Source organism: Haliotis rufescens, unplaced genomic scaffold (assembly GCF_023055435.1).
Source record: "Haliotis rufescens isolate VD_foot unplaced genomic scaffold, xgHalRufe1.0.p SCAF_6, whole genome shotgun sequence".
NCBI classification, from domain to species: domain Eukaryota; kingdom Metazoa; phylum Mollusca; class Gastropoda; order Lepetellida; family Haliotidae; genus Haliotis; species Haliotis rufescens.
The window spans coordinates 50873018-50899312 of NW_025964334.1; the positions used below are offsets into that span (position 1 = coordinate 50873018).

The 26295-nt window shown below is 42.5% G+C and overlaps 1 protein-coding gene across 1 annotated transcript in view; it reads right to left on the reverse strand.

Moving 5' to 3' along the window:
* Window positions 1-26295, reverse strand: part of LOC124120733 (tyrosine-protein kinase BAZ1B-like) — a 38325-nt gene that overhangs the window by 3816 nt on the left and 8214 nt on the right. Inside the window, exons 7-31 of the mRNA XM_046483615.2 lie at window positions 25297-25462; window positions 24036-24614; window positions 23677-23789; window positions 23314-23478; window positions 21045-21141; window positions 20102-20270; window positions 18180-18430; window positions 16908-17065; window positions 16436-16551; window positions 14739-14919; window positions 13982-14048; window positions 13037-13151; window positions 11916-12072; window positions 10445-10609; window positions 9569-9632; window positions 8534-8641; window positions 7553-7673; window positions 7157-7308; window positions 6593-6733; window positions 5441-5506; window positions 3597-3751; window positions 3162-3244; window positions 1649-1887; window positions 1099-1176; window positions 358-501 (exon numbers count right to left, since the gene is read on the reverse strand). Of these exons, the coding sequence (XP_046339571.1) occupies window positions 358-501; window positions 1099-1176; window positions 1649-1887; window positions 3162-3244; window positions 3597-3751; window positions 5441-5506; window positions 6593-6733; window positions 7157-7308; window positions 7553-7673; window positions 8534-8641; window positions 9569-9632; window positions 10445-10609; window positions 11916-12072; window positions 13037-13151; window positions 13982-14048; window positions 14739-14919; window positions 16436-16551; window positions 16908-17065; window positions 18180-18430; window positions 20102-20270; window positions 21045-21141; window positions 23314-23478; window positions 23677-23789; window positions 24036-24614; window positions 25297-25462 (3850 nt within the window). The remainder of the gene's footprint in view (window positions 1-357; window positions 502-1098; window positions 1177-1648; window positions 1888-3161; window positions 3245-3596; window positions 3752-5440; window positions 5507-6592; window positions 6734-7156; window positions 7309-7552; window positions 7674-8533; window positions 8642-9568; window positions 9633-10444; window positions 10610-11915; window positions 12073-13036; window positions 13152-13981; window positions 14049-14738; window positions 14920-16435; window positions 16552-16907; window positions 17066-18179; window positions 18431-20101; window positions 20271-21044; window positions 21142-23313; window positions 23479-23676; window positions 23790-24035; window positions 24615-25296; window positions 25463-26295) is intronic.

A 26295-nucleotide genomic window follows, 5' to 3' on the forward strand; every position in this document is an offset into this window, starting at 1 on the left:
TCTAGCTATATTCCAGCGGTCTGTAAATAAACGAGTCTGGACCAGACAATCCAGTGATTGATGTGATGAGCATCGATCCACACAATTGGGATACTATGAGTGTGAGTGAATTGGGTTAAGCCACTTTTAACATTATTCCAGTTATATCACGGCGGGTCAGCTTAATGTGAGAGGAAAGCCCAGAGTGGTAAAAGTATGAGGGTTTACCACTTCGGTGAAACGGGCCATTCACGCCCCTGGGATACGATGACATGGAGTGAGTGAGTGAGTGAGTGAGTGAGTGAGTGAGTGAGTGAGTGAGTGAGTGAGTGAGTGAGTGAGTGAGTGAGTGAGTGAGTGAGTGAGTGAGTTTCCTACCTTGTTGTACTGAGCAGCATTCCTGAAGACAAGGGCCGTCTCCTTGATGACTTCCTCGGGGGACGAGTAGCTGAGGCGAGCCAGTTTGTTCTTCATTGTGTGGAAGTCCATGGGGTGCTTCACTATCACATAGTAGTCGGGAACCTGTCGGGTGGACGCATGTAAAGTCACAAGCTGTTATTGTAAGTGAGTGAGTGTCAGTTGTTTAACGCCGGACTCAGCAGTATTCCAGCCATATGACGGCGGTCTATAAATAATCGAGGTGGCGCTACAATCGAGCCTGGAAATTACAGCCTAGTTCGGCAATGGTGGTAACTGGACTTTTATAGTCAGTTAACACCCTTGCCTCCGGAAGATGGATGATAATGCACAATAACTTTGGTTGCAGTGTCCGCAGCCATCTTGTGTAACTATTTCCCCTGGGAGCCATTTGGGTCCTAAGTGAAAAAAACATTGCAGCCAACTGGTTTCATAAGTCTGTTTGTTTGTTGTTTAACGCCGCACTCAGCAATATTTCAGCTATATGACGGCGGTATGTAAATAATCAAGTCTGGACCAGACAATCCAGTGATTGACATCACAAGCATCGATCCATGCAATTGGGATACGAAGACATTAACCAAGTCAGCGAGCCTGACCACCCGATCCCGTTATTGGCCTCTTACGACAACCATGGATTGCTAGATAACTCCGGTCCATATTGGACTGATGACTTGGGAATAAAGTTAGGCTGTGACATACCTCTTTCTTGTCCACAGCTTCCAGGAATGGCCATGAGGACTTGTGCTTCATCACCTTGTCTAGAATCTCCTCACATATCTAAAACAAAGACACCAAGCTGTTGGAGAAACCAGGTTTGCACCATATTCAGAAATATTGAAGCCGAGACAAGACCAAGTAAAAGTTCGAATACTGCCCCTTGATAACCCGAGTTAACAGAACTGAACTTCAGAACATTGCAGTCAACATTCCTGTTCTTTTGACAAAATATCTATTAAATTAATCAAAACACAGAGTAAGCCAGCTCAATAACCCTATATTAACAGTTATCCAGTAAAATCACAGTGTGCTTAATGTGGGAGGAGAGCCTGAAGTGATGCAGGTGTCAAATGTTTACCACTTCGGCGAAACCCACGAGCACGGGCACGGTGCTGACAAACCTAGAAATATATTTTGAGCAAAGCGGGATTTGAACCCACGACTAAAGGTTTCTGGCGTGGCCAAGGGAGGCAACACTGCACAGCCACCTTTACCCCTGATTATCAAAGTGTGAGGAGACTTAAACACTCACAGAGAGTTCAGATGGTGGTCTTCGAGAATAAATTGGCTTTTGGTCTAGCGTTTCACGGACAGGTTCCCGTTTCCGTGACGATGACCGTGTACCCGATGACGTGGTTTCTTTCTTTGCCGAAGCCGTTCTCCGACTGGACTTGGTCTTACGTGGAGTTTCAGCATCGGACTCAGATTCCTCCTCCTCGTCCTCCTCCTCTTCCTCCGAGGACTGATTGTACTTCACTTTTGCATTTGATGCTGGGAAGAACATAGGTTTACAGCAGTGGTAACTCAACATCAAACCAAATACACATGCATTGGTCATTGGCAAGTACTGACTATTACAGTGGGCCATAACATAAACATAACACAACTGCAAGAGGTAACGAGTTCAAATCTTATGGTGGTTGGTTGGTTTGTTGTTTAATGCCGCACTCAGCAATATTCCAGCTATATGAAGGCGGTCTGTAAATAATCGAGTCTGGACCAGACAATCCAGTGATTGATCTCATGAGCATTGATCCACGCAACTGGGATCGTTGACATGTTTCAACCAAGTCAGCGAGCCTGACCACCCGATCCCGTTATTCGCCTCTTACGATAAGCATAGTCGCCTTGAACGGCAAGCATGGGTTGCTGAAGACCTATTCCATCCCGGATCTTCATGTGTCCATGTAATCAGAATGTTTGGGGAGGAAATACAAAACCTTAACACTTTTGAATGAACGACTACTTTAGTAGATGGCAGCAAATCAGCGATTCAATGGTTGTGATGATGACATATTGTGAGTTAGCAGTAAAAAGTAAACCTGGTGACGCAGGTAAGAAAACAGCTGTGCATGGAAACCCCTTACTATATTTGTTGATGCGCCATTTTAAATATTTTGGTCACACTGAATTCAATACAATAATGGGTAACTAAGAAATAAATCATATTCAACCTTCTTGGTTCTGTTATCAGTGAAATAAAAGTCATATGATTATCGACAAAGTTTTGTTTGTTTGTTGTTTAACGCCGCACTCAGGAATGTTCCAGCTATATGACAGCGGTCTGTAAAATAATCGAGTCTGGACCAGATCCAGTGATTGACATCATGAGCATTGATCTACGCAATGGGGATCGATGACATGTATCAACCAAGTCATCGAACCTGACCACCCGATCCCGTTAGTCGCCTTTTACGACAAGCATAGTCGCCTTTTACGGCAAGTATGGGTTGCTGAAGACCTATTCTACCCAGGAATCTTCACGGGTCCATATCGACAAAGCCATAACAACTGTCCAAGTTTTATCTCCTTAATGCTGATCACCAGGAAGGGAAACAAGTACTATCTTTTGGGTATGAGTGAGCAGTTTAACGCGGCTTATAGCAATATTCCAGCAATATCATCGCGGGGGACACCAGAAATGGGCTTCACACATTGCGCCCAGGTCAGGAATCGAACCAAGGTCTTTGGTGTGACGAGCGAATGCTTTAACCACTAGGCTACCCGACCGCCCCCTTTGGTATGAAGTGTTTAGTTTGTCTTACCTCTAGTTTTTTTCCGCGCAGATTTTCCTCTGCCCCTTCGACTTCTGCCTCCGCTTTTACAGTTCCCACACTCCCAGTACCCTCTGAAAGTGGAAACCCATGATAAGAGCTAGAACTCAAAATCATATGCATTGAAGAAAATAGGTGTACTGTTTCTTAGAGCTTCAAGACAAAAATAATACTCAATCACATGAGCAGGAAATGTTCTGATTGTACAAGGTTCAAGCAAACTTGGGTCGCCCTGTTGTCTGAGGCGCAAACATTAGCCATCACCAGGAAGGTCAGAATCTAGGATTGTGGGTATGAATCCCAAATTTGGTCTGATTCTGATTCTGGGTCTGGATTTAACATTACAGATAGATAAACAGGAGCTTTGATTAGTCAAACTACCACATATTTGAACTGCCTACTGCTTCCAAGAAGCGGGACACGTACCTAGGTAGATGTCGGAGGGGTGGGTTGTGGCAGTCCAGATGGTAGACAGAAGGACAATCTCCACACTCCACAAGGTCTCCTCCTTCTTCTGCGCACTCATAGCACTCCTGGTCATGCTCGATGGGCTCCCTCTCATCAACGTTGTCGCTTAGGTCCTGCAACAACACCCTGCTTCATCAACAGCCGACCATCACCAGCAACAACACCCTGCTTCATCAACAGCCAACCATCACCAGCAACAACACCCCGCTTCATCACCAGCAACAACACCCCGCTTCATCAACAGCCGACCGTCACCAGCAATAACACCCCGCTTCATCACCAGCAATAACACCCCGCTTCATCACCAGCAACAACACCCCGCTTCATCACCAGCAACAACACCCCGCTTCATCACCAGCAATAACACCCCGCTTCATCACCAGCAACAACACCCCGCTTCATCACCAGCAACAACACCCCGCTTCATCACCAGCAATAACACCCCGCTTCATCACCAGCAATAACACCCCGCTTCATCACCAGCAATAACACCCCGCTTCATCACCAGCAACAACACCCCGCTTCATCACCAGCAATAACACCCCGCTTCATCACCAGCAATAACACCCCGCTTCATCAACAGCAACAACACCCCGCTTCATCAACAGCCGACCGTCACCAGCAATAACACCCTGCTTCATCAACAGCCAACCATCACCAGCAACAACACCCCGCTTCATCACCAGCAACAACACCCCGCTTCATCAACAGCCGACCGTCACCAGCAATAACACCCTGCTTCATCAACAGCCAACCATCACCAGCAACAACACCCCGCTTCATCAACAGCCGACCGTCACCAGCAATAACACCCTGCTTCATCACCAGCAACATGATCCTGCTTCATCAACAGCAGACAATCACAAGCAACAACACCCCGCTCATTAACAGCCGACCGTCACCAGCAATAACACCCTGCTTCATCACCAGCAACATGATCCTGCTTCATCAACAGCAGACAATCACAAGCAACAACACCCCGCTCATTAACAGCCAACCATCACCTGCAACAACACCCCGCTTCATTAACAGCCAACGATCACCAGCAACAACACCCCGCTTCATTAACAGCCGACCATCACCAGCAACAACACCCCGCTTCATCACCAGCCGACCATCACCAGCAACAACACCCCGCTTCATCAACAGCCGACCATCACTAGCAACAACACCCTGCTTCATCAACAGCACCTAATTTCATCGCTACCAAGCTTAAAAAAACTTTCCAAAAAAACCTATTTGTGGAAAACCAGTAGGATCATAAGGCATGGACCATTTGATATGAAATTGTTAACTAGACACGGCAGATGTCCTGAGACATAACTTTGTGGATCCCAAACAACCAGATTACTCTCTCTTGTCTGAGAAAAAAATTGTAGTGACAGAAAAATAGAGTAAATAGTAAAAATATCATTTATACTTATCCTGACTCATACTAAATGCTTATTTCCTTTCACTCTAGAAAGGGAGTGGAAACTTCCTCTGCTGTGTTCCCGGAGAACAGAAAAACATCTCACCCAAACGCACCCTTGAGCTGAGCACCGCACTGGAAGCGTGTGACCAAGCCAGTAACTTGCCACTCTCTCATTGTCGCGTCAACTGAGTAGCATTAGTTTGAGTCAGGATAAGGTCTTGTTATCTTTCTTGTTGCCTTCCAGCTGACTACAGTCAAACCCCCAAAACATAGTCAAGACAATATGGTGTGGATTCAAACAAATGGACATATCTGGGTCTTGTTACGATAATCCAGTTTTCCAAACAACAAACAAGCAAAATATTTTCCGATGTAAAAGTATACTCACATCATCTGAATTAGCATCTTCATTATACCGCTTGACCTCTCGACTGTGTCGTCTCTTGGACTGTGGCTGGGGACACAACATATAAGTTCACAATACTGTGCATATCTGTCTATAAGTGAGTGAGCGAGTGAGTGAGTATGGCTTTATGTCGCTTTTAGCAATATTCCAGCAATATCACGGCAGGGGACAGCAGAAATGGGCTTCACACATTGTACCCATGTAGGGAATCGAACCTGCTTGGTCTTCGGTGTGACAAGCAAACGCTTTAACTACGAGGCTACCCGACCGCCCCATCTGTCTATAAGGACTCCAAAGTCTATACTGATCCTCTCTTTCTTTGGTTACAAAAGCATTCGGCCATTAACTCATGTTTACAAAATGCAGGGCTCTAGATAAGCTGGGTATTTGTGTAAAACTGAAATACACAGACAAATTAAATCCTAGCTGATCCAATATGCAACTAAAACCATAAATACACTTTAAAAGTATTACCAATGCGTAGTTAACAAATTTTAGATTGAACTATTGCATACCACCCTATTGCGAAATTCATTTACAGAGTTACATTCAGTAAAACTAGACAAAAAAATCCACACAAATACCAATAGATTCAATGCAGAGCTACAGATAAGCAGCATATTTGCGTCAAATACCGCCCCCATTTTTGAATATCCAATCAGAATCAAACCCATGGGTACCAAAATAACCTGAAGCTTATCTGAAAATGTGTCTTAATGGGTCTCTCACTTATAATGGCACACTTCCTTAAACAGGGGACTACGCTCTGGGCAATCGGCAGTCCTACCAAATTTAATCAACCATCTCTTTTCTGACAGTTCAACTGGATGGTGCATATCATTCTACCACTTAATGTTTAGCCTATCACACAACATCTTCCTGACGCAAGGGCATTAACTGGCTATAAAAGTCCAGTTTCCACCCTTGCTGAATGAGGCTGGAATTCTTGAGTTACATTTTGGCTGGACAATCGAGTCTATCCATAGTTCAATCAGAACTGCGTAATGAACTAGACATCTGCTGGAAACTGGACTTTCACCCTTGCCTCGGGAAGATGATCACACACAAAGTCTTCGTCTAATAAGACTGAAAAGTGTTGTCCCCTGCAGCGAAAGGTTGAATTTGTATACTCACTATACAGGCCGGGCAGAACCAGTCTCCCTTGGGGATGTAGACGAGCGCGGGACGCAGGCAGTACATGTGGAAGGCCTGGTTGCACTCATCACACAGCAGGACGGCCTCATCGTTACCCTTCTTACGACAGATCTTGCATTTCTGGAGGAAATCACACAAAAGGAACTCATGACTGATGTGATTCAAGAAGCAATAATATTTAGTGCGAATAAAAAACAACAATAAAGAAAAATAAATAAATATGCATATCTAAGAAAAGTAATAGTCATTTGCATGGCGTTTTTGCATGCTGGATAGAGTGAGTGAGTATGTTTTACGCCGCTTTTAGCAATATTCCAGCGATATCACGGCGGGGGACACCAGAAATGGGCTTCACACATTGTACCCATGTCGGGAATCGAACCCGGGTCTTCGGCGTGATGAGTGAACGCTTTAACCACTAGGCTACCCGACCGCCCCTCATGCTGTATAGATACCACACACCACACTCAAAGCGCAGAGAATTATTACCAGGTTTATAGATTAGTGTGCACTTGATTTTCAGGGTACTTTGTTCAGACTTACAGCATTTTCCGCAGACTTCTCCCACCTGATGCACGAGTCGAGCATGCCGAGCAACACGTGCAGCCTGGAGAACGTGGGGCAGGTCTCCAGGGCATCAAACCATTCCACCACAGCCTTGGAGGCAATCACATCTTCATCATCCTCATCTTCCGCTGAAATAACACGACACATTCAATTTCTCTCTCAATTAAGGCTGTATATTGCAATACTTGGTCTGCATTTTGATACATATTGCAAGATATTGCACAACAAAAATAAGTTAAGTGTGAAGTAAACATTAATTAAATTGAAACAGAATTTCGAATGCTTCCCGGGGACGCACGTTGGTTTGTATTTTTGCCAGAATATTTCACGGTGTATTTTTGCACATGGGCCGTTGTAAATGCAAACACTGACCTTTGTCCTCTTCTTCCTTTATTTCTTTGACTTGCGTGAGGTACATGTAGTATCTAGGCTTCATGAAACCTTTAAAAAACTTTTCCGCTACATTTTTCTGAACTTCTTTCAAACATGCACCCTGAAATGAAAACCTGGATATTAGCTTTCATAAAAAGCAACATACATTATGGGATGGTCAGGTACACACAGCAATGTGTTTGTAAGTCCATGGGGTAGCATCATTTACACAACAATTTCATGAATAATTTGACTTCTTTAAGAAAATGTAGCTCATAAAACATTCAGCAAACTGCAAGGCAGACCTGATCACTAACATGTAAATCAGTCTGTGCTAAAAACATTCAGATCTATCAGCCCAAACTTGTTCTGTTGTTAGTTGACATCAAGTATAAAACAAGTGGTCCTTATCACACAGGAACAACAATGGCTGTTTGTCATAACCCTAATGTTACAAGTTAAATATTTGGGGGGTCCCAAGAACACTGATTCTTTAATATTACCACAGTTACTCTGCCATTACAGACCCTCACCAGTTTTTAATACTGACATATACCGTATTCGACGTAATAAGCATCCAGGGTGCTCTCAAAATTAGAAATAGGGCGCTCTTATTAGAACATAAGTTTGGTGAGAGAAAAAACAGAGTTTGAAAGATTGTAAATTTCTTGGTTTTTGCTGACAGCCTGAAATGATACAAAAACTCTTGTAACTCTTGTGTACATTGTGTACACTGATCAATCGGAAGGGGTACTAATTGGGATTGTTCACTAGCCAATATATTAGCAAATATTGCTGTAGGCGCTTATTAGAGCGGGGCGCTTATTACGTCGAATACTGGATATCGGCTTTCATTACCTTGAGCTCACAAGACAGAAATGAATAACAGATGTGTTCGAACTAGTGGCTAGACAGCAATTTTGACATGACATGGAGTTTGGACGAGTGGCTAGAGTCACAGTCAGGACATGAACGACTCACCAGATCCTTGATATCTGTTGCTGAGCTGACCTTGGCCTCCCACTCATCAAACATTGGGATGCCGCCAAGGCCGCCATTTCTCAAACGCAACTCCGCATCAATCAATTCCTGCATACAATAGAAACACAAATTATTGGTATGTAAAAATACAATCAACAAATCTAAGATCTTTTCATAAAGGGGGAAATATCTTTCATAATGAAATTGGGGTGTGTGTGTGCGTGCGTGCGGTCTGTAATTAATCGAATCTTGCCCAGACAATCCAGTGATTGACATCATGAGCATCAATCCATGCAAATGAGATATGATGGACATGCATCAACCCAGTCTGACCACCCAATCCCGTTAGTCGCATCTTACGACAAGCATAGTCGCCTTTTACAGCAAGCATGGGTTGCTGAAGGCCTATTCTACCCTGGTACTTCACGGGTATGCAGCTGGTTTAACTCCAATACAGTACAGTATGTCAGACATTTTCAGTCGATAACCCTCTTAGTTCCATTTCTTGTTAGGTAGCCAAGCTGCTACTAACATGTCTAATTTAGGAGCAACCCTAAGTTTTTGGGAGCCAACAGATATTGTCACCAGTTATGTTTACTACTAGGTATCCAAGTGGCAAGTAGATAAATTTAGGTCACTAATCATAGATTTAAGCCGCATTTGGTCACCAAAATGCTCGCTATTAGATGGCTGGCTAAGATCTCTAATACTGATGCAAATGAGGCATCATTGATGACAGGGCCACCCATACCTAAGGGATGAACTCTGCAAAGCAAAGAGCGCCACCTTCAGGACAGGGCCACCCATACCTAAGGGATGAGCTCTGCAAAGCAAAGAGCGCCACCTTCAGGACGGGGCCACCCATACCTAAGGGATGAGCGCTGCAAAGCAAAGAGCGCCACCTTCAGGACAGGGCCACCCATACCTAAGGGGTGAACTCTGCAAAGCAAAGAGCAGACCCCTGAGGACGGGGTCACCCACACAGAATTTGTGGAAATGAGAAATGGGAATGCAAACACATGTTTCTTAACTGACCTTTCTAAACCCATTCACGAGGTCGTCTTCAGTGATTTCGCTGTCAAGAACCTCCTTGTCTTGCCTGATACGGAAGGAAATACTTCAATGTTGACCATACAAACATGTTGCTTGATACACTTTACATTCAGATATAGATAACCGTATTTGACGTAATAAGAGCCCAGGGCGCTCTCAAAATTAGAAATAGGGGGCTCTTATGAGAATGTTATTTTGGTGGGAAAAAAACAGAGTTGAAAGATAAATTACGTGGTTTATGCTGACAGCCTGAAATGTTAATGTATGACAGATATATTTTTCCAGAATTAAATGCCCATAATTAAGGGTGCATATAACACACGAGTGCGTATTATACGCGAATAAATAAGTCTTGTGTACATTGATCAATCGGAAGGGGTGCTAATTGGGATTGTTCACTAGCTTGTTCACAAGCGGGGCGCTTATTACGTCAAATACGGCTACTTCTTGCTGTCTTTGGGGCCAACATAACAAACAAAAATAGGATAGTTATATCATAAATAATATTGATGAAACAATGAGTATAAAGATTTTGTCTTCTACTTCTGCAAGCTCACCGATAAAACAAGGAATAACATTGTCCGCCCACACTATACAAAGGGTAGAAACTGATACATCAGAGTTAGAAACTGGCACTAGTCCTGTAGTCTTTGCCGAACTGCCCAATAGTGAAGGTATCATAAGGACCAGTAGAAATTTGCCATTTTTAAGGGTTTTGCTGTATGTTATCATAAAAGGACTAGTGGGCTAAAACTGTTAGTTTCTCTCGCTTTACATGAAGACAAAAGGAAGCTTATCTTTGCAGGGTTTTACTTTGCAAATATTTTATATCTATTTCTCTAAATAAATGTGCCTCACGTCTTTGTGCCAGTCATGGCTTTAGATAGGTCATCATACTTCTTCTGTATCTCGGACTTGAGATTGCTCTCCCGGATGCCCCTTGGCTGAAGAGCCTTGAGCAGGGTATCCAGGTCCTCCACCGAGTCACAGGAGAACCACAGGTTCTGACCAGGACGAGGAGTCCTGAAACAAGCATTGGGAGAGTTCTTTGTTTGTTTGTTGTTTAATGCCACTCATTAGGAGCACCTTTCTTGGTATGATGACACACAATTTACTAAGTCACAAAGCCTTACGAACAGCATATATTTTACTGGGGCCTAATCTAACTTAAAATCCATCACATGACGTTGGTCTGTAAAGTCTGACAGAACAGACTGCCTGGCGTGTGTCTTGACTACCCAGTGTTATGTCGGCAACTTGATAAGATGTGGCAGGTTAGTGAATTCATACTAACTAGACTGTCGACACTAAGTTTGTTTGTTTTTTTACGCCACTCTCAGCAATATTCCAGCTATATGATGGCGGTCTGTAAATAATCTAGTCAGGACCAGATAATCCAGTGATTAATATTATGAGCATCGATCCCCGCAATTGGGATTGATGACATGCATCAACCAAGTCAGCGGCCTGACCACCCGATCTCATTAGTTGCCTCTTACGACAAGCATAGTCGCCTTTTATGGCAAGCATGAGAGACTGGAGACCTATTCTACCCCGGATCTTCACCGGTCTTGTGACAATGTGAGATCAGGGAAACACAGGAAGCGAGGGATTGTTTGTTTAATCATGTACTGGCTGGTTGGACAGCGTGTGGAAGTGAATTAATGTAATATGACCCCTTACAAGTTTTCTTTGTTGTTGGACTGCAAAAATAACTGCGCCATGAAACTATTGAAAGTGTGCGCAATTTTTGCAGTAGTTTCCTGCTCGCAAAACCTTCCAGTATTTGGGATAACACTTTCTTAGAAGTGAAATTAACATATAAGCAGAGCAGCCAAGGATAAAAATTAAATCATATCAATACAAAACCAGAAATCATATCAATACAAAAACAAATTTTATGAATACTAAATCGCACAATTCCCTTCTCACACGAGTCCCAAAGATTTGGTTGGTTGGTTGGTTTGTTTAACGCCGCACTCAGCAATATTCCAGCTATATGACGGCAGTCTGTAAATAATCGAGTCTGGACCAGACAATCCAGTGATTTACATCATGAGCATCGATCCACGCAATTGGGATCGATGACATGCATCAACCAAGTCAGCGAGCCTGACCATCCCATCCCGTTAGTCGCCTTTTACGACAAGCATAGTGAGTCACAAAGAGGGAGGCTGACCTGTCCCCCGAGTCCCAAAGAGGGACAGGTCAGCCAAAGTTGTTAGGCAGAAGGCGACCTCTGAAACACTTGAAGCAATAACAACAGAAGTGAAGGTCTTGTTGGACACTGCCTACTAATTGGGCCCGCTGACAAAGGTTACATGCTTACGTAGACTCAGTCTCTGACTTCTTCTTTTTTAACTTAGAAGGTGTGTTTGGCTGGGACCCCGATGTCACACTGTCTGCCTTCTTGGGTGTGTTCGGAGCACTCGATGCTCGGTCACCCAATCCCTGACAGTTGTAGTCTATAGCTGCATTCACCCAACCTGATGATAAGAAATGGAAATACATTCTTAATATCACATCTTGGGTTTTATTGTTTTGTTTGTTGTTAAACGCCGCACTCAGCAATATTTCAGCTATATGACAACGGTCTCCAAATAATCGAGTCTGGACTAGACATTCCAGTGATTAATATCATGAGCATTGATCCACGCTATTTGGATACGATGACATGCATCAACCAAGCAAGTTTTTCAAATGGGGGAATAAACTTGTTTTTCATTTTCATTCCTAAGTTGTACTTATCTGGAAGTTCCACCTGAGCACCAACATGGAATTTTAGACCAATTCTTTTGCAAACTAACTCATAAATAACAAGAACACAGAGTTAGCACTATCCCCCGTCAATGTTCACTTTAGACTTTTAGAATTCAAGGTAATTACCTTAATGCTGATTATGTAAAATCATGCACTGCAAAGAGGATGCTCAATTTCTAAAGCATGGAGAAAGGGAGGCTAACAACGTAAAAAAATAAGACAACACACAAAAAATGTTTTGTTCAGAAATAACGAAACATGAAATGGCACCAGTTCAGCGTGTGTTTGATATGTATGCAAAGTTCAGAATAAAATTCGAATCAGTTTCTGAGTTATGCTCTAAATACGAATGCTACATGTATTTGAGTCTTAAGTCCAGTTTATTGTCATGGAAACACCAAAAATATTTTTTTAGAAATACCAAAACACCAAAAGGCACCAGTTTAGCATGTGTTTGATACATATGAAAGTTTTGTAACAAATATTGCGTGACGCACAGACGCACAGATGCATGGACGAACGGTACCCATTCCTAGATCCCCCTCCAACTTCATGGTCGGGGATAATAAAAGGCCTAGAGGAGGAAGACTAGGCTAATGTGAAATCAACAAACCGATTCTGAAGTGAAGTCTAAAACAGTCCAGGAATGTATAGGTCAGAACATTGCTAAAGAATAGGAACAAGCATCACCTTTCTCTATATACAGCCCGGGTATCGTACTGTTGAACAGCCAGTACCGACAGTGGTTCCTGTCTGTGCCTATTGGGGTCTGTCGTAACACATTACGGGCGAGAGTCATCCCATCCTGAAACACAAGTCATAACATCATTACAACAGCTGATCAACATCACTACAACAGCTGATCAACATGACTGTAACAGCTGATCAACATGACTGCAACAGCTGATCAACATCACTGTAACAGCTGATTAACTGATCAACATCATTGCAACAGCTGATCAACATCACTGTAACAGCTGATCAACATCACTAGAACAGCTGATGAACACCACTGCCGCTGATCAACATCACTGTAACAGCTGATCAACATCACTGTAACAGCTGATCAACATCACTGTAACAGCTGATCAACATCACTAGAACAGCTGATCAACATCACTGTAACAGCTGATCAACATCACTAGAACAGCTGATCAACATCACTATAACAGCTGATCAACACCACTGCACTGCTGTATCTGGGAACGTTCAGACATCATAAATGTAAATATTCAAGTGTGTTAAAATAATACGGCTTCAAAGTGTTTTGCTTGTTTGTTTTCTGTTTAACGCTGCACTCAGCAATATTCCAGCTATATGAGGCGGTCTGTAAATAATTGTGTCCAGACCTGACAATTCAGTGATTGACATCATGAGCACCGATCTATGCAATTGGGATATGACAAAATGCATCAACCAAGGCAGCGAGTCTGACCACCTGACCCCGTTAGTTTCACGCTGGCCTGAAATGACTTAGTCGCAGTGATGGACATCATCTGCAACATTCACATTATCAGGGGACAGTGAGATGAAACACCCAAGTCACTTCGCCTGTCCACCTGATTCTAATGTTAGTTTGAATACAATAAATCAATGAATTTCTATTGTGAAATTGGAAAGAGCAGAGATACTTACTTTGAATGTTTTCGCAAACTTTTCCCTCTCTAGCTGTTTACGATATTCTTGGTATTCCCTTTCCTTCCTGAAAAACACAAGATAATATTTGTATAAAATAAGCATAATTGTATTCAAGGAATATTCCAGCTATGTCAGTGACATGTAACTGATCCAGTCCGGACAGCACCAGCGATTCCCACAGGTGGGGTTCAATATCATTCTATCAGTCAAGTCACATATTATGAACAACAAGATCTTCAGACAGAATCTACGAGTAAGTGAGCAGCGGATCCTGGCATGGAAAAGGGATGCAACTCACAGTGGAGTGAGTTGGTTTGGGTTTAACGCAGCCTTTAACAGTGTTCCAGTTATATCACGGCGTGTCAGCTTAATGTGGGAGGAAAGCCAGAAGTGATGACGGTTTTACATGTTCACCGCTTCCGTGAAACCCACAAGCACGGGTATAGTGCTGACAAACCAGAAACATAATCGGGGGTCTAGAAACATAAACATAGGTTTCTGGCGTGCCCAAGGGACGCAACTCTGCACAGCGAATCATGGTGCCTTAGACGACTGGTCCACCCACGCCCCTATCACAGTAGAGTGAGTATGGTTTTATGCTGCTTTCAGCATTATCACAGCTGGGGACACCAAAAATGGCCTTCACACAATAAATTGAACCGAAGCCTTCGTCGTAACAAGCAAACTGACCACTAGGCTACCCACAGAGTTCATCTCCATAACCCTCAACGAGCTCGACATCCTGTCCACTTACTGTTCTTTCCTCTCTTTCTCCTTCTTCTCTCTCTCTGCCGATTGCTTGGCAGTCATTAGTCGCCGCCTCTTTACAACGGAGATGAGGTCGTCTCCCTCCACGTCATCCATGGAGTCACCAGCAGCTGACCCACTGTCAGTCTCACCCTCCTTTTTGCCATAGAAGTAGTTCAACGTCGCACCTGGTGACCCACACCAAACTTTAGGAATCATCAGTGTACAACAAGTATTTCACAATTCTACATAAATTTGGTTATTCATGTCCGTTTACTTATCCTCACACAACACCCTGCAATTTGCTTCTGAACTTTGATCCTATAACAGAGAAACCAAAATGTTGCCCTTGGTTACCTAACAGGAGTTATCTGTCCTTGATCCTGACGCTGCCTTCTCCAAGTGTTTATTGTCATTATCAGACGGGACTTACTGGCCCCCCGGATATTGTTGCGTGAAGACAACAGTCATCAGAAGATGACAATATCCCCCCAGCACCCTCAAATTCGAAAGAACAAATAATATGACTGTTACTTTGAAGTCCAACTTGATGAGAGAATTTCTATTAAATCTGTATGTACGGATACAAGAGTAGTGTACTGAGCTATCAAAACAATACCATGGTTTGTTTGTTTGTTTGTTGTTTGACACCGCACTCAGCAATATTCCAGCTGTATGACGGCTGTCTGTAAATAATCAAGTCTGGACCAGACAATCCAGTGATTGACATCATCAGCATCGATTCATGCAATTGTGATCTGATGACATGTATCAACCAAGTCAGCGAACCTGACCACCTGATCCCGTTAGTTGTCTCTTACGACAAGCATATTCGCCTTTTAGGGCAAGCATGGGTTGCAGAAGACCTATTCTATACCCCAGATCTTCATAATACCATGGAAGTGGGATTTGGGACTTTGTATTACTATGTCAAGTACACATCTCTAAGAACAGAATCCCTCGCATTACATGCCAGGGAGATCAAATATTTGATCGCAAAAATAATTATCTTGATTACCACTGACTTAACAATGCACTGCAATTGTCATTGCCCAGGGTCATAGCAATGGTAAATATAAACATCAACAGTTAAAATTGATGCCAAGCTAACCGTATACATAATGGAAAAATGTAGTCAAATGTAAAAGGTACTGTCTATCATTAATTTTTCCATCTGTTTTAATCTACATGTCACTTCCTTGTAGAGATATGGGAAAATCCATTTAAAAAAACGTCATAAAAATATGTCAGCAGGGAATTATCGGGGGTTCCAAACTAAGTGACTTAGGCAAATTGGGGAAAGCTATCATCTTCTTCAAAACTGGTAATTGTTTGTTAAAGTTCTCATTCCCCACATAAGTAGGTAGTTTAGGTAGATCCTCCAGATTCGTCCAGTGGTCAGTGGGATACAGGTAACGTCCAGCAAGCCATTACATCAGTAATCATTGGTTATAACTGTAACTATACAAATTGGTACGTCTGTAATTCCAAGGATGGAATTTGTACTGAAATTGGCTGCAGACTTGGTGCCGAATATCAGTCTCTAAGCAGGTCTTGGTAAATCCCTGATCAGACAATAATCAGAGGATTTTGAGGATGTGGCTAGGTTTTACTGAACGCTGAAATAATGAAAGGGGTCGACATTGCAGGATAATGTTCTTGACAAACTACGGCAGAAGTAAAACGCCTCCTATCTCCACCAACCTGCTGGTTTCTCCTCAGGCTGATCCTCTCCCTTGCCCTTCCCCTCATCCTTCCTCTTCTGTTTCTCTTCCTTAAGTTTCACGTTCTTCTCCTTCAGCTCGGCATACTTCTGACGACTAAAACACGGACACGCTAATAAGTCACTCATTCAGGCAGGCAGTCATAACAAACTGGATCAATATCTTGCTAAAAATACATTGCAAGCAACACTGTGGAATCTGATTGCAACCAAGCAAATGTGTTTGTCATTAGTACTAGTCCGGACTAATGCCGATTTACAGTGCTAGCCCACTGAGATACCATGCCGCAGTTAACATGAATACCCCACTCAGTACACTGACCCCGAGCTGACTAGTCCTGGGTTTAGCCCCTAATGCTGAGCGATAGGCAAGTACCATCTTTTAGTATGATGCTGACGGGGATCGAGCCCCTGTCCCTCGAGGCGTGACAGTGTCTCCAAGGGCTGACTTACGAGAGTTGGCTGGCCTCCTGCTGCTTGTTCTCCATGTAGTCCTGTATGGAGTAGGTTCCGAGAAGGCGGAGACACAGCCCGGAGAGCACCTTCAGCTTGGACTCCGCCTCCAGCTCGTGGAACTCCTGCGTCTCTAGCTGCTGGATGATCTGGTCCGGCTGCAAACATACATCACACATCTCACTCACTGACGCAAACATACATCACACATCTCACTCACTGACAACACTGTCACACTAATGCCCGTAAGATAAAACTCTATTGAGAGCTCTTTGTAAATTTAGAATATCTCTCCATAACTTCCTTGTCAATAAATAGAACCAAGGAAAGTGATTTTGTAAATTGTATATGTTCTATCTGTACCAACCAGGAGATTGAAGACGAGTTTCATGTTCTTTTTACATGAGAAAAATGAGATTAAAGTTTCTATCTAATTTAGATATTACACACAAAGACAATCAATTAATTATCAGTTTGTTGAATTCGATCGATGTAGATGTTATCAAGTTTTTAGCAATGTATTTGACACATGTATTTAGACTCAGGTGAATATATTATGCTATGTTCAAGAATTAGATCACGTTGATTTTTATGTATCTGTTAAAACTGAACTGTACAATGGGCCATATGGCCTTGTAACTGAATAAACTGTCTGTCTGTGTCTGTCAGTAATAACAAATAAGGTCAGGACCAATACTTCTCACAAATGGTCATTCTTCTACTTTATTTTCTGATGTTAATAAAACGGAACTCTATCTATCTGAAGCAGAGTGAGTGAGTATGGTTTTACGCCGCTTTTAGCAATATTCAAGCAATATCACGGCAGGGGACACCACAAATGGGCTTCACACATTGTACCCATGTCGGGAATCGAACCCGGGTCTTCGGCGTGACGAGCTAACGCTTTAACCACTAGGCTACCCGACCGCCACCTCTGAAGCAGAGCAGCTTACAGATGTGCTATAACAATTAAGGTTATCAAGCTACTGGACATTCAGCAGGTTAACCCTGAATTAAATTAATTGTTTTATAGGTATTTCTCAGAAGTGGATGGATGACAAAGTAGACCTTACACTGTTGTCAAGTAAGACTGAACAATGGGTCAGAATGTGGCAGATTTTCTAAAACAACCAAAAACGCCTACACAATCAAAACCAAGTGAAAATATGTCAAGAGTATTATGCATTAGGAACGTGTCACCATGTCACCATGTTAGACGTGCAGATTGAAAACAAGGCAAGAAGAATGTGGAGGTTTAACAGTCCGACGTACCACTTCACTGTCGTTATCATCTTCATAGGAGTCGTCAGTGTGGCCGACACCGGTGTCATTCCGCCGTAGACACAACCTGACCAGCTCGGAGGCAGTGTACGGGTTGATGGGAACGTCCCCCAGCTTCACACGCAGCTCCTTGTAATCTTCAGCGATTTCATCCTGCAACAATGTCTGGAGCAAGACGACCAGGACACGGGCGACGTACGTGGAGCCTTTCAGTCCAGATGCCAGAGCTGTCATCAAGTCATCTGCAACAAGAGGCAAGAGGCAACATACAGTCTCGTTAATTCGACACTTGTTAATCCGACAATCGGCTTTATTGGACACTAATGATGGGAACCGATTTAATCAGTGCTATTTAGACCCGTTAATCCGCACTCGCACTCGCACTCTGACACACCTTATTTGCAACAAATTACCGAAATCACTCATTAATCAGTCTCGTTAATCTGACACAGTGATCAGCGTACTGGTGGTCATCTGCCCGCGAGCACACAGCCCGTGTTTTGATGCGAGACGAGTTGGCTGATAGCTGCATATTACAACGGCTGCAGATATAAACTTGCTTAACAACAAACAATTAATGCTTTAAATGAACAAAACAAGATTAATCCACATGCTTAGATTATCTCAAAATAATTAAAATCAGATACAAGTTCACACTTCCGCTGAGGACATCCCATTACAGGTCACATCAGAATGACCTTTCGTGAACTTTCGTTTCAAATTGGCGACTTTCATTCCAGACTATGCTTTTCAAAATATTTTGAATTAGGAATACAGCACGAAACCGATTTTTGTGTTCAGCTTTAGAGTGCATGATTAGAAAACATTTTCCGCAAACAATGTAACATGACAATATGAATATTTCATTTTTCATTACGTGTTAATATTGTTATCTATTGTGAAATTGTCCGATTTTCAATCGCAAACGCTGATACAACTTAATTTCGTTTATCCGACATACTCGTTAATCCGACATAATCATATGAAACCAACCATGTCGGATTAACGGGACTTCACTGTATAGCCCAAATTTCACCTGATTATAGTGTTGATAAAATTTGACAAGCTTGGGTCTCAAAAGGAGCAAGTGGGGGATGGTTACTAGAGCAAGTATTGTTTTACGCTGTTTTTAATAATATTCCCACAATATCACAGTGGGGAATCGAACCCTTGGCTTCAGTGTGACCAGTGAACGATGTGAACACGAGGCTACCCAACTACCCTTACAACAAAAGTGGGTTCTACATATCTGTAATGCAGCATACAGTGATTATTTATAATTGGTTGGTTTGTTGTTTAACGCCGCACTGAGCAATATCCCAGCTACATGACGGTGGTCTGTAAATAATCGAGTCTGGACCAGACAATACAGTGATTGACACATGAGCATCAATCCACGCAATTGGGATACGATGACATGCATCAACCAAGTCAGCAAGCCTGACCACCCGATCCCGTTAGTCGCCTCTTACGACAAGCATAGTCGCCTTTTATGGCAAGCATGGTTGCTGAAGACCTATTCTACCCTAGGTCTTCACGGGTCGATTATTTATAAGCACCATGAGCTTACAGAAATTACTGTTCGCGGCTTAACGCAACATTCCACCTATATGACTGTCATATGCAATTCATCGAGTCATGAGCATCAATCTACACAATTTGGATATGATGACATTTAAACACGAAAGTCACTCGAACCATTTGGTTTCTCTTGAGACAAGCATGTTTTTTTTTAACCTGTATACTTACCTGAAACAGTCATGACCGATACATGAATCCAAAAGCATCTATTTTATTTCTACCAATGCTGGCAATATATAAATTAAAAAATGAACAAATTCATACTGAAGATCAGGACATATTCTTAAAGATAGCAATATTTAAAAAAAAATAATATCTCCTGAGAATATTACCTGAATAAATAGGATATTCATCATCTGGCATTAGCAGTCCCCAATAACTGCTCAGGAACTGAGTAACCATGGCAACATCACCAAAACATTCATTAGGAAGGCCATCTGGTGTGTGAACAGGTTTCGGTGTAGGCAATGGAGTTGACTGCAGGTCAAGGTCTTCATATTTCTGCAATAATTTCATTCTCATTTTGAACACCTTTTGTTTTGTTTTTGTTGTTGTTTTACATCGAACTCAGCAATATTCCAGCTATATGACGACAGTCTGTAAATAATCAAGTCTGGACCAGACAATTCAGTGATTGACATCATGAGCATTGATCCGAGCAATTGGGATACGATAACATGCATCAACCAAGTCAGCGAGTCTGACCACCCCATCTGTTAGTCGCCTGTTACGACAAGCATAGTCGCCTGTTACGGCAAACAAAGGTTGCTGAAGACTTATTCTATCCCGGATCTTCACAGGTCTTAAAACAACTTACACAGGACATAATCAGGGATGTGACAACATAGAAAATATATTGAACCATAGGAACTATTCTGGGGAATAGCGTTGTCCATGTTCTTTAGGCATTCTGAATACACCACCAAACTGAGGGCAGCAGCTCGAACGCCACTGAGTATCAGTCAGGATTATCTCCCCTGAGTTGTAACTCGTAGTTTCTTGGGAACAGAAGCATCAACACAAACAAATAATCATCATGAAATATTTCACCTCAGCATGAAAAAATGGAAGAATTTCTGACCCACATAGCAAAAACAATTATCACTCTTGTTTGGGAAGTACATCTTTTTCAATGTTTTCCATTTGTTTAACTTCTTGTCTTACAGTCCAGACGAAGGTTTATTAAAACGACTAGGTCTTGACCAACAGCAATGATGATATGCATTATACTTTGAACCTGATATCTATATCTGAAACCATGACAACGCCACCTACCTTATTCTGCTCCTTCCGTTCTTGCTGCCTCACGGCCTTGACCTTCTGCTTCTTTACCCTCACGTAGGCATTTCGCTCTTCCGGCGTCATCTTCTCCCTGCTCACAACATCGGGTCTCATTATACAGGGCGATAACATCGGGTCTCATTACATTAGGTGATAACATCGGGTCTCATTATAGAGGGCGATAACATCGGGTCTCATTATACAGGGCGATAACATCGGGTCTCATTATACAGGGCGATAACATCGGGTTTAATTACATAGGGTGATAACATCGGGTCTCATTACATAGGGTGATAACATCGTGTCTCATTACATAATGTGATACCATCGGGTCTTATTACATAGGGCGATAACATCAGGTCTCATTACATAGGGTGATAACACCTGGTCTCATTATACAGGGCGATAACATCCGGTATCATTATACAGGGCGATAACATCGTGTCTCATTATACATGGCGATAACATCGGGTCTCATTACATAGGGTGATAACATCGTGTCTCATTACATAGGATAATAACATCGGGTCTCATTACATAATGAAATAACATCGAGTCTCATTACATAGGGCAATAACATCGAGTCTCATTACATAGGGCAATAACATCGAGTCTCATTACATAGGGCAATAAGAACATCAGGTCTCATTACATAGGGTGGTAACATCGAGTCTCATTACATAGGACAATAAGAACATCAGGTCTCATCATATTGGGTGATAATATCAGGTCTCCTTATAAATAGGGCGTAATGATCACTCAAGAAGCGTCACTGTGCAGTTATCTGAGGGTTGATCACAGTACATTTATGTTAAATTCCTCTTTGTTGTCATCAATACCATGTTTGACTATTGACAGTTCAAATTGGGAGCTTTTAATTTGTCTTACAAACACAAACACTTATAAACTTTTGGCAGTCCAAACATAAAAAAAACAAAACTGAATAAAAAAACCAAGCTTTCCTTGCATCAGCACTTCTAATTTTGTGGTGGGGTAACCTAGTGATAAAAGCATTTGCTTGTCATGCCAAAGCCCCGGGTTCGAATCCCCATATGAACGCAATCGGTGAATACCATTTCGAGTGTCCCCCACTGTGATATTGCTGGAATATTGCTCAATATGGTGTAAAACCATACTCATTTTGCACACACACATGCAACAAAAGCTCATAGGTTCTGAAGACCAAAATGACTGTAAGGATATTAACCAATGACAAAGACATTTGTATTCTGGACAAAGTCAAACAGGTCATGGAACGTTTTGTGAAGAAAAGACAACTAACAGCTCCAAAAACGTGTCCGACAACTGGTGTGAACTAGGATCCTGGCACCATTTTCCGTAGAATTCCGTGTTATTATGTGGACTATTATAAGAGGAGCATGCTAAACTGAACACAACTTAACAAGACCTGGGCTTCGGACAAGTGGCTGAAGTCGCAGATTGAACATTGTGCTACTGCTATTATATAACATGGCACAATGTTAGGACAACACCCCTATGTTGTATGTTGTGAATATACTTATTTCACCAGCATTTATGTCTTTTGGTTTGGTTTGTTGTTTTTTAACGCCGCACTCAGCAATATTCCAGCTATATGACGGCGGTCTGTAAATAATCAAGTCTGGACCAGACAATCCAGTGATAAATATATCATGAGCATCGATCCACGCTATTGGGATCGATGACATGCATCAACCAAGTCAGCGAGCCTGACCACCCGATCCCGTTAGTCGCCTTTTATGACAAGCATAGTCCCCTTTTACGGCAAGCATGGGTTGCTGAAGACCTATTCTACCCCGGAATCTTCACGGGTCAGCATTCATGTCAGTCCAAGAGACAGACAGCATCTCAAATATTCAAAAATAATTTTCCACTGGAAGAAAAACGGTAATATAAGGTGAGGTAAGACTGTGGGACATCAACACAAAGCCCAAGTCAAGTGAGTGAGTGAGTGAGTATGGTTTTACGCCCCTTTGAGCAATATCATGGCAGGGGACACCAGAAATGGGCTTAACACATTGTACCCATGTCTGGAATCGAACCCGGGTCTTCGGCGTGACAAGCGAACGCTTTAACCACTAGGCTTCCTGACCGCCCCCCAAGTCAAGTAAAATTCTGTTTGGGCTAGTAAGCTCAGCTTACAATAGTACATACAATAACACTAAAATCTACTGAAAAAGATGCTAAGAGCCATGCTTGTAGTTGCAATAGTTTTGGGCAGACTGTTGGCCCTCAAGTTCATCATGCGAAGGGAAACACGTACATGAGCCTCTTTTCATTGAGCTGTTCACACTTCTTTAGAATGATGTCCTTGATGGGGGCAGGGAGGTTGGACTTCTGTTGTGAGGTAAGTGTCATGGCTGCTTGTTTCACCAAGAAGGCATACTTCACACGATTGTGGTCACTCTCAGAGCTCAACTTCAGTATTCTGAAACAAAGAAGCCATACGTTACACAACACTGGTTAATTTACTTGTCAACTGTTAACTTCGAAAAGCTTAATATTAAAAACAATTTCTTCAAAAGTTATATTAATGCCCAAGTCAGCAATATTCAAGCTACAAAACAGTGGCCTATGAAATAATCAAGTCTAGGTTATATGGTGAGGACAACACTTATTTACTTACTTCCTTACGATTTTTGGGGTAGGAGGTGGGGCAGATTTCCTGACCGACTTGCTTGGAGTTCTTGGACTTCCCTTCTTTCCAGCAATGTCCAGCAGCGTCATCTGCTTCATTCCCTGAAACAGTGGCGTGGGAATAATCTTGGGTTGTATAAAGTAAAGCAAACTATTTTCCAAGATTCCAACCCACAATCATAGGTTTGTGCCTGCACAACAGACACAATGCAACTATCAATAGCGATTTCGATGATGTTAGATCGGGTGGAATCCTTGTCGATGAAGCCACTGCTACGACTGGACTAAGAACAGCCCCCTTTAGCCCCAATTTTGATAAGAATAAATGGTAAGAACCCAATGACGTACCTTTTTAGTGGGCGTTCTCTTGACTTTCTTGCTTGGCGTTGCTGGAGCATCCTTTCTGGGTCTGCCCCTCTTCTTCGCACCAGTAGCTGCACTCAATTTCTTTCCAGGCTTGGAGGCTGTTTTCGTGTGCGATTTCTTGGGTGACCTTGACTTTTGAGAACCAGAATCTAATTTCAATTTCTTTTTCTTGGGTGTCAGTTTACTGAGAGGGGTATCTGAATCGGAATCATCTGATTCTTTCTTCTTTTTCTTTTTCGGCGTCAGCTGACTTTTCAAACTGACCAATGGTGTGTCCGAATCAGAATCATTGGAATTTTTCAGATTCGCGAGCACTTCATCGTCCGAGCTTTCACTCTCAATTAGTATTTCATCGATAACTTTCTTCTTCTTAACAGGAGATTTGTCCTTGTCTTTTTTCTTTATCCTCTTCTTTACACTTGAGTTCCCTCTTTTGCTATCAGACATTTTGGAGGACTTTGTAATTTTCAGTTTTTTAGCAGACATTGGTTGTTTATGCTGCTGATGATGTTTTCGTTTACGGACACCTTCCTCTTCTGCTCGCTTTGCTGCTTCAGCCATCTGCAACAACAGATGCGTCTAAATAAATATGTAGACATCATGAAACGAGTATGTCAATTATTTCCAGGGATTCTTATCAGTAGTACGCATAATTACGAGTATTTTGTTGTTGTTGTTGTTCAATGCACTCAGCAATATTCAAGTTACATGACGGTGACCTGTAAATAACTGAGTTTGGACAATCCAATCCAGTGACCAATATCACCCTGTTGGGGTACAATGACAGTGAACCATGTCACTGAGCTTGACCTCCTGATCCTTTATTTGGATTCTAATGACCAGCATAGGTTTGTTTGTTGTTTGACGCCGTACTCAGCAATGTTCCAGCTATATGATGCTGGTCTGTGAATAATCGAGTCTGGACCAGACAGTCCAGTGATTGACATCATGAGCATCGATAATTGTGATATGATGGCATGCTTCAACCAAGTCAGCAAGCCTGACCACCTGATCCTGTTTGTCGACTCTTACGACCAGCATGGGTTGCTGGGTAGCAATTCTAACCCAGCATCCCCATGGAGTATGTTGGACATTAAGCAGGAAGTCCAGGGTCCTTGTCATAATCTTAATGTAAATGTTAAAGACTTAGGGGGTCCCTGGAATCAAACAGCAGGATCCTCTAGGACCCCTGGACCCTCTCTAACTTCAAACTTGGTACGGTACACCTGAAACAACTGCTCACCTTAGCTGGTGAAACAAGGAAGTCGGCAAATTTGCTGGGTAAGGAGTATTTGTTGACCAGTGCATCGTTGACGACCCAGGGACTGGTGGACGTGGTGCCAACGCGGAGGGCACTGGCTCGTATGAAGAGCCGAAGCAATTCTTTGGACGGGGGTCGATCTACTCGTCTGGAAAGAAAAAACATGAAAAAATATAAAATGTCACTGTCAACAATATTCCTGCTTTACCACAGCTGTCGATATATAAACAAGTCTGGGTCGGACTAACCCACGCATGAACAACAATCAACACCCAGCCAAGTCATATGGCCTGACAACAATCCCAATTTTAGTTAGCTCTTCCGACAAAAATGAGGTCCTGGGAATCTTTTCATACCTCAATGAACCGAAAAAAATACACAGTCAATGCTTATGATTAAATTTGACAACGTAAAACATGTTTTATCTACAATAGTTTAACCAAAAACAGTTGTACATATCAAAACAGACAAAAATGACGCGATTGTTGAACATTCCAGGTGTAGGAATGTATACTATGGTGTGGCATGAATCAGGTGATCGTTTAATTTATGCACATAATTTGACACGCCTACACAGTCAGTAGCCAATCAACAGAGAGTAGGATCAAAACAATGTTCATTGGACCTGTCAATTAAGGCAAGAGGCGAAAAGAACTGCAACAGTCAGACTGTAACAAACCGGAAGAAATATGTTCGGAGAAGGCGGCTGTTTCAAATAACATGGTCAGTTACCTCCAGATTCAAACATTACTTCCCTGATTACAATAAAACACAATTGGAATAATGCTAGTTAGAAATGAAACCCAAGACATGAAGGTTGAACCGAGGCGAATGGGGAAAAAAACAGGCGAGCGAGCCTGCACGTTTGCTTTCATTCATTCTAGGCCTTCGATTTCAAAGGGTAGTTTGGACAATGAATATGCATGAAAGCCGCTAAATGTCCTGTGCATGACGATACACGTGAGCAGAAAGGGAATTCCC